Genomic DNA, 9,098 nt, shown 5'->3' with positions numbered 1-9,098 from the left:
ATGTTCACTGTATGCACCTATACACCAGAACAAGTTCCAGGTAGGTGTACATTTATTTGGCAATAAATACTATTCTGATTCTGATTCTGATGTTGACAGTAGAATGTTGGCGGTAGAATGTTGACAGTAGAATGTTGGACTTACACTAAGGGCCAATAGACCGCAGAGGAGCTCACGACTTTACAAGACACACACAGTAACACACAGTATATATAAACACACAGGCATACACGGACACACACACACACACAGGTGCACACTCAGGCAAGTATATTTTCAAGTATAAAATGGTTTTGGATCTCAAACGTAGGCCCAGGCTCTGGCAGTACCTAGGCAGTTATAAAGTGCAGGCTCTTCCTCCCCTGGACTATAAATGGCTTGTTTGAGTAATGCCTTGGGTAAAAGCAAAGTAAATTGCATGGATGCCCAGAGGAAGGCAAAGTCTGGTAGATCAAACCGGGGCTTTTTCTGGGCTCTCTATATGCCCCTTTCCCCCGGGCAGAAGGACAAGGGGCCTTTCACTCAATTCAAATCCATTCACTTCAATTTGACCTAGTGCTGCTTCTCCACCGTATAGCCTGCAGTGCAGCTTATTAGTCTGGGGGACCTTCAAAGGCAGATCAAAAGAAACACTCTCCTTGCAGAACATGCCGGAAACTCAGAGGGAGACAGGGGGTCATCTATCACGAGCGCGCTGTACTAATGTGTGTGTGTGAGTGTGTGAGTGTGTGTGTGTGTGAGTGTGTGTGTGTGTGTGTGTGTGTGTGTGTGTGTGTGTTGCAAACATGGCACAGTGAAACACACTTCTTCAGGGGACACTTCTCTCTGGAAATGGGGGTGGGGGGAGTTTGCAGGGTGGGTTACCCCCTACTTGAGCTACAGATACTTCAGCCATTCTGAAAATAGATTTCTCTCACCAGTACTTTCTATGACTCTCCAGTGATCTTTGGATTGTGAGATAAAAAGTTAAGAGGCTGATATGAGAGATGTGCCTCATGATACGAGATGAGTTGAACATGACGTAATGTCTCCTCTTGTGCTTTCATACTAGATTTAGTACACCCACCTGTGGGCTGGTGATGAGTAGGCTTTGAAGTCTTTTTATTATTATTATTATTTTTTTTTTTTTATAAGTATGTTTATTGAGCATCGACGATACAGAATGAGGACATAAAATAGATACTGAACAATGCTCACATTTTTCCAAATTTACAGTAACCCCCCACCCCCAGCCCCCCTCCCACACACCCACACACACACCTCATACCCCTGTAGAGGTCCCAACCCTACCTGTCTCTAGGTGAAGGGAAAAGAAAAAAGAAAAGAAAAAAGAGAAAAAACTAAAAACACTAAACTAAAGAAAAACTAACATTTTGGGAAAGTTTTAGTGGTACGTCAGCAGAACTCAGATATCTGATTCCTCAGGTGTAATATCTAATGAGTCTATAATGAACAACAAGGGGTTCCAGATTTTGTCAAATTTCCTCAGAGTGCCCTTGAGGGAAAACCTTAACCTCTCCAACTTTAAGTTGTGTAGAACTTCCTTAACCCATCGAGTATAGGATGGGCAAAAGTTGTGCTTCCAGTTCAGCAAAATAAAGTGCCTAGCCAACAGAGTGCAAAAGGCCATAGAATGTCGTGCCTCAGCCGTTAACATGCTGTTGTTTGGGATACCAAAGAGGGCAGAGAGGGGATGGAGGTCAGCCACAAAATGGTAAGCCATTTGAAGGGTATCGAATATTTTGGACCAGAAGTCTGTAAGCTTTGGAAATGACCAAAACATGTGTATGAGATTGGCAGGGAACTGGTTGCATCTATTACAAGTGTCAGCTACATTGGGATAGAATTTCGACAGTCTATGATTGGTGTAGTAAGTCCTGTGTATGAGTTTACATTGAATCAGCCCGTGTCGGGCACAGACAGAAGAGTTGTGGACCAACTCAAGGACATTGTCCCACTGATCTTCTTCAAGATTGAGCCCTAGATCCTGTTCCCACAAATGTTTTGTGTGTTGTCGCACAGGTTTACCTGCAGGGAAATGTTGATATTGCCTTATCCAGTTTAGCAAAAAACTTAGTTTGAGGTAAGTACAGGAATATGCTGGAAAAGGTAAAGGAGTTTTGGCAGAACTGTCATTTTGATGAGGTTCACCCTACCGGCCAATGATAGAGGCAAAGTAGACCATCTATGAAAGTCCTCCTCAACTCTACCAAGCAAGGGGACAACATTTGTATTGAAAGTATCTTTTAGAGACCTTGTTATAAGTATACCCACATATTTAAAACAGTTATCCACTCTTTTAAAAGGAACTATGTTGTCTGGCAAGTCACCAACTAAGTTATTAATTGCAAATAACTCACTCTTTCCGAAGTTGAGTTTGTAGCCAGAAGGTTGGCCAAATTGCTTTAGGATGTCCAGAACTATCGGGAGAGATGTGGATGGATTTGATACATAGAGAAGTGAATCATCTGCGTACAGTGACAGCTTGTGTAGTGATCCAGAATTTGAAGTCTAAGAAGAGAGTTACAACTCCACAATAAACTCCCTCTTGAATTCAGGTGCAGGGAAAATGAAGCTTTGCCTCCCCTAGTGATTAATTTGTGCAACAGCAGCTGTAACACCAGACATGTCATAAGTGTAATGAGACTCATTGGTGAGCTACTCTAGTGTCATCCTGCTGTGTCACTACTTTAGTGCAGGTATTGCAAAATAAGTTAAAATAAGTTTTACATTTCAGTCTTTGATTAATTTACCTAATAAAAGACAGGATATGACATGGTTGAAGTTGAAGCTGGGCAGTGTAGTATGAAGGTGGGCATCCTATTACAGACATGTCTTGTAAGTCACATGACTGCAAGGAAAGTTTAACATAGAACACCACCCCTCCACTGTACACTGTGACCAAGTGTCCCAACCATATTATGTAAATGCAACTTAGGCTAGAAACGCATAACCTAATAGTTTAGTTACTGGCTACTATACCGTCAGAGCACTGGCATACTTCATTTGACCAGTAGTTCGTTAGTTATGGTTAGTTTTCGTTCTTAAACCGCGCCCCCCTTAACGTAACTCTGCAGCCGATCGTTACAAATAATTATTCAGAACTGCTATAACCGTAGTTCGGCTCTGCTAATCGTTTTGTTAGAAACATCAGTTTCTCATCTCATCTGGATACTTTGGGTAAGTGTTTGCTGTAAATGTCCTAAATCAGAAGTTTTCTGTGTACATTTTATGTAAACGGCTCAGTAGGCAAGGGGGTTTCACTTTCTAATCGTGTAATTTCCGTCTTAGAATTTCACTCGATTTTGGGCGATTTTCTCGTCAAAGGTCCTCCTATTAACTTTCAGTCTGTCTGCTCGGGTTTACGACCGTACACTGTAAAATTTGATAAGTTGATCTTACTTAAAGGAATTTAGGAAACCGGTTGCCTTGAACAAGTTAAGTAAATTAAACTAGAACTTCCAAGTTAGGTGTACTCTATGTCTACTATTTATGTTTACTTAAAAACATTGTTGTAGTCACTCAATTTATTTGAGTTCATACTACATTAAAATGCATGTTAATGTAAATTTTAATTTCTAAGTGTTAGCTACTCATACAACCCAAGTTAATGTGCTACCCCTGGTTGCCAGATGAGATGCACCTGGCCAGGTGATCAAGCAGGAGTTAAAGACTCCAGTTTCCTGCTGCAGGAGAGAGGCTTCTAGCTTGGGGACTGCTGGTCTTGCTGCCACTCAGCCTGGGATTTTGTTCTACAGCTATTTTTTTAATATGGTTGTCTTGTAGTAGTTGTATTTGTTTTATATTAATAAATCCCACGGATTTGGTACTTTTAAAAAGGTGTTTTTAGTAGTTAATTTGGGTCAGTGGTGGAGTGTCTGTTCGCCCCATAGTGCCACCAAAGGTTGGGGAGTAACAGTAGCATTAGGGCTGAACGATTTGGGAAAATAATCTAATTGCGATTTTTTACCAAAATATTGCGATTGCGATTTAATATGCGATTTTTTTTTTATCCTCTTTTTTTCCCCAACAAAACGTAATGAATGATTTAAATATGACCAACACAATATTAGATACATTTAGTGTAAAATATTCTTTCCCACATTTTACATTTTTATTTAACTGCTCATTACAGAAACAAGAACAACAAATCGGTGGCTTTGCCACTGTGCATTTAAGTAATTTTAAAAAAGTCATTTTAAGTATAAACACTAGGCATGCACTTTTTAAACACTCTGTGCAAAATGTACCATCTTAAAAAAAAAAAAAAAAAAATTAAATTTTTTTTTTTTTTTTTTAGACCACGTTTTTTAATCGCGAACGTTGCGGTTAGAAAATCGCGTTCTATCATATCGCGATTAAATCGCAAATGCAATTAATCGTTCAGCCCTAAGTAGCATCATATTCTTTTGCATCACATCGTATAAGATTGAATCACAATAGGGGTGAATTGTATAGTATGGCATTAGCAGTTTATCATATGTATCCTTAATGCTTCAGATCATTCGTCCAGATGTGTATTGCAACCTCGTTCTCGAAGCTCAGTGATGGAGATGCACATGCCTAGTTCCAACTGTGCCTGGTCTCCCCTAGTGATCACTAGCACCCGGGTTCCCATAGAAAGATGTGAGGGTTAAATACCAGGAACGGAGGCAATCACATCTCTCTGCATGCTGCCCTTGGAATATATATGGCCTACATGTTGCCTCCGACACACAAGGTTTTTTAATGTTGTATTGCATATTATCCACAACAGCAAATCCCAGGGGAAAATAGTGTGAGATCGTGACGCACTCACACATCTCGTTTTATTGAGCATGAGTAGATTATGAATTATGGCACTTTCACTGTTATTGCCCATCCCACCATGGAGACGTCCAGGAGGAATATGATCTGATGACCCTCAGAGCTCATCCTTTGCCAACTTTGCACCAGGGTTGACTATAAGCAACGGCATTAAGGCGAGCTTTTGCAACCCTGCTCATCGGGTAGCCTACCTTGAGTTTGTAACGACAGGTCAACGGGTTTGTATCCGATTAAGGCAGCTTAGCCCTTTGCAATGATTGCTGTTACAACCCTGGTCAATACGGGCGCATTATTTTTGGGTCGGGTTTAAAGTAACATGACATATAACATATTAACATGATTCTGATTTGAGCCTTTTATTTCCTAAAAAAAATTGTATGACTACTGATCCGGTTTTAATCCATGCCCACTGCACGTCTCAAAGCTTGCCTTCTTTCTTGATGAAACCCTTGCTTCCCTTGATTCCCACCCGGTGGTCGTGGATTCAACTGACTAGTGCATTAGGTTAGATAATATGGGTATAACTAAACCCACTATTGTATGGGGATTTTCATGTTTTATGTTTCAATGTGTGTCTCATATTTTTCTGAAAATATTAATTTTATAATTATTTTCTGTGTTCACAGGAATGGGTGCAGCACAGTCGATTCCGGTGGTCGGAGAAATCGTCACTGCTGTTGATAGCAGTGTGAAGATAGTTGTAGCAGGTGGTTGCGCTCTTGCAGGAGAGATACTAGACGACCAGGATGCTAAAGATGCTGCCAAAAAGTTTGTAAAGGATGCTGGGAATTCTTGGGTTGAATATTCCGAGAGAAGTCTAATTGTTGCTCCAGTTCGTGCAGCTGTTCATAGTGCTGCTGGTGACGAGGCTGAAGCGAAGAGAGTCCTGAAGAAGATGGGTAAATCAACTGAGCAAGTTATTGACAGCACTCCAGTTGTTGGGCACGTAAAAGGTGTAGTTCACTACGCAATGGGGGATAAGGAACATGGTCATGATTGCATGAAGGGTGCCAGTCGCACATTGGTTGTGGTGGGAGCTGGAGCTCTAACTGGTGGAGTTGGAGGAGGATTCGTTCTTGGTGGACTAGCAGGCGCATCAGGTGGTGTTGCGTACGATGGAACGATATCTGCAATTGAAAGTAAGCCTTATGGAATTGTAGAATCTATCGACCAGGCAATTGAATCTGATAAAAAGAGAGATGGTCACGGTTTCCTCAACTCAGCAATAAATGTTGCATACTCTGTTACCGGAGATTTTCTTACCGGAGCTACTGCGGCAAAGGGCACCAAGGAGTTGAACAAAGCTTCAAAGCAAAGGAAAGTGTTGAAAAATGAAATTGGAAAAGACGCCGCCAAGGATGTTGTAGACACTGGCAAGAAGTTAAAAAAAGTAATGAAGAAAGTAAATGGAGATGACCACGTTTGCACGAAAGCCAAAAACCTGGAAACAGGAAACGAAACTTACGGGACAAACAAACGGTGCAGACAAGAGATGAGAATGAATGAGTATGCCTCGAAAGGTGAAGCTAGTGGATACACCAGTAAAACAAATGCTAGGAAAGGACATGTCGGTGAATTCCCAAGAAAGGCAGGAATCCTTGAAAAAACAGCAAATGAGATGAATATGGATATTGAGCCGAAAGTAAGCAATCGAGCTCTAAATGCTTGTGCTGAACATCATGCCATTGAGAAGCTGGGTACTCACGGGCCGAAACTAATATCCGTACAACTACTGTCAAGTCTAGTAATGGGCATATCACAGCTATAAAGAGATGCGACAATTGTATGCAGTTCGACCCTCTGATGGGAGATGTGCCCACCGATGGTATTCATGGGATGCCTGTACCTACACGTCAGTTCGTTCTTGATACGTCCCTGCCCGCTGTAAAAAGCGCTGCTGGGTTTGCTGCAGGCGCAGTTGCAGTGTGTGTTGCCTGTGGAGAGAGTGATGACTGTAGCTGCGTACAATTTTGACTTGAGTTGTGCTGCACAAAACAGGAACTAGATGTATCCTTTAGTTTCCTGATATTGTCCTACTCTGTCTCTGGATTATTTCCTGTTGGCCCCTTTTCTGCAAACGTGTGTCCTAGACAGAGCCCATTCTTTCAAAAGGCATGTCCTGTTATGTAGAGCCCAGAGAAGTACAGTATACACAGACAAATATATTTTACACCATATTTTAGCGATTTTTTTTCTATATGATTTATTTTGTGTGTATTTCCTTTAAACAATGCAAGATCATACATTTGCCGAAATATTATCGCATATAATAAAGTATTATATTATCATATTTTACAGTGCAGTTAAAACACAGGGACAGTTGTAACTTAAAGGTTGAATTCTCAACTTGTGACAACTTGTGAAGCTCGCAGACAACATGTGTGATGGCATCAGCAAGCTATGTTCAAAAGTTCAGCCTGTGTCTCAAGACTGCTCCGAGTAGAGACAGATCACTCACACATGCTTACACAGAGGGAGAAACACAAACACACACACACATACAAATTCACACACATGCAGACTGATAGACACACACATACACTTACGTGTTCACATACATACTGCATTCTGGTAACAAGACAAGATCAGGAAACTAAAGGTGTCCTAGACAGAGCCTATTCTTGCAACACATGTCCTGTTATGTAGAGCCAAATTAAGCAATAGTAATTAAGTATTTGTGAATCATAAGTAAGTGTAGTTGAAAATGCTCAGAGAGTGAACAAAGCAGAACTAATTGAAAACACTGCGTAAAGGAACACTTTATTCTAAATAAGAACAAGGACTAGACTAACACGGATATATTGAAGTTCAACGACTACCTACCTGTCTAAAAGCATTTATTTTTTTCAATTTTGTACATTTAATTTGCCTCCATTTGATCACAAATAAAACAAATATTCCTTTGCACAGGTTTGACCTGTCTTCCTTCTGAAAACACAGTGTAACTTCATGTTTACGCTTGACCTGACTTCCTTCTGAAAACCAGTGTAACTTCATGTTTACGCTTGACCTGACTTCCTTCTGAAAACCAGTGTAACTTCATGTTTACGCTTGACCTGACTTCCTTCTGAAAACCAGTGTAACTTCATTTTTATGCTTGGAAGAACAGAGCACTGATGGAGAGGGGCTGTGACTGCAGATCAGAATCAGGTTTTATTGGCCAAGTAAGTTTGCACAAACAAGGAATTTGACTTGGTAAAGTGGCTCTCAGTGTGCTTACACAGAATATACATCACAACACAAAACAATACAAACAGTGCAACGGTCTAAGAAGTCTAAAAAAAGTATATTCAAGGAGGAATGCCTATATACAGGAGCTGTGAATTGTAACACAACAATAGTGCAAAGAAGTGGAGGTACAGCACACATGCATCTTAATGTCTAGCCAAAAACGTCCACTTTCATCTCATCCGACCTCAAGTCTTTCTGCTACATATTTCCACATATTTCCACATATTTCCACCACCTTTCAAGCGATAATTTGCAAAAACTAGCAGGGATACATATTTGCCTTCTTTCAGTCAGGGCTCCTGTTTTGCTGCTGTTCCAGGAATGCCGATTTTGTGCAATGCTTTGGAGATGGGCGGTCCATGAACACCACTTTCAATTTCAGCAACTGATTTATGCAGCTCAGTCAGTCAGTGTAGCAGTTGGTATCCCAATAGCCTCTCTAACTAATGCCATTGTTGTGTGGTGAGCAGGTCTAGAGGGCTGTCTGACCTACACGCTTTTCCACACTGAAATATGACTGTGCCGTCTTCGGTAAGCTCTACGCTGACAGCCAGATAAACTCTTCCTACAAATCACGACTCTGAAGATATACGTAGTCCACAGGTTTAATGATAGTAGATAGGAAGTGTAAAACTGAAATTTACAAAAGACATAGACAAATCAATTCTAGCATAAACATATAGTCATTGCATACAGTTACAATAGGTTAAATAAACATATATTGTATCTCACAAAATTCACAACAAAGGATAAAACATACCAACGATGCCTTATTAAGGTCCAGATGTATGCAGGTTAGCTGTAGATAACACGAACATTAAATAATACGCTTGAATTGGCTGAACTGATTCGTTCGTTTGTCTTATTTATAGTTATAAACGGGTCACGCGAATTGACAGTTAAGGCTTAGTTTGTATAATGACAACTTGAAATAAAAACACTTATTGAAATGCACCAACCATAACGGAAACACAATAGAATGTTAAACTGACATTGTGACAAAACATCTATTCTCGCACCTCCCAACCAGACACATCGTAACAAAACAATGACGCTGAGTT

General features: G+C 40.6%; 1 protein-coding gene across 2 annotated transcripts; it reads left to right on the top strand.

The window, feature by feature from the left end:
- The first annotated feature begins 2,864 nt into the window (after positions 1 to 2,864).
- On the top strand, positions 2,865 to 7,513 carry LOC116219644. 2 transcript variants are annotated; one of them, XR_004163268.2, is made up of 3 exons: positions 2,865 to 3,180; positions 5,433 to 6,887; positions 7,406 to 7,513. XR_004163268.2 is itself a non-coding variant. In XM_031563304.2 (2 exons), exon 2 carries the CDS (start codon positions 5,435 to 5,437, stop codon positions 6,572 to 6,574), a length of 1,140 nt encoding a protein of 379 aa, XP_031419164.1. In that variant the 5' UTR covers positions 2,865 to 3,180; positions 5,433 to 5,434; the 3' UTR covers positions 6,575 to 7,148. The 2 variants fall into 2 exon arrangements, 1 of the variants encoding a protein (XP_031419164.1); XM_031563304.2 differs by lacking the exon at positions 7,406 to 7,513 and having other exon boundaries at positions 5,433 to 7,148.
- The last annotated feature ends 1,585 nt before the right edge of the window (positions 7,514 to 9,098 follow it).

Source organism: Clupea harengus, chromosome 25, assembly GCF_900700415.2.
Source record: "Clupea harengus chromosome 25, Ch_v2.0.2, whole genome shotgun sequence".
Lineage (NCBI taxonomy): Eukaryota > Metazoa > Chordata > Actinopteri > Clupeiformes > Clupeidae > Clupea > Clupea harengus.
This window is presented reverse-complemented; position numbering and strand designations above follow the sequence as displayed.

Bases quoted from the DNA above. Each gene is read 5' to 3' on its own strand.
- LOC116219644 (XM_031563304.2), top strand. From the start codon at position 5,435: ATGGGTGCAGCACAGTCGATTCCGGTGGTCGGAGAAATCGTCACTGCT.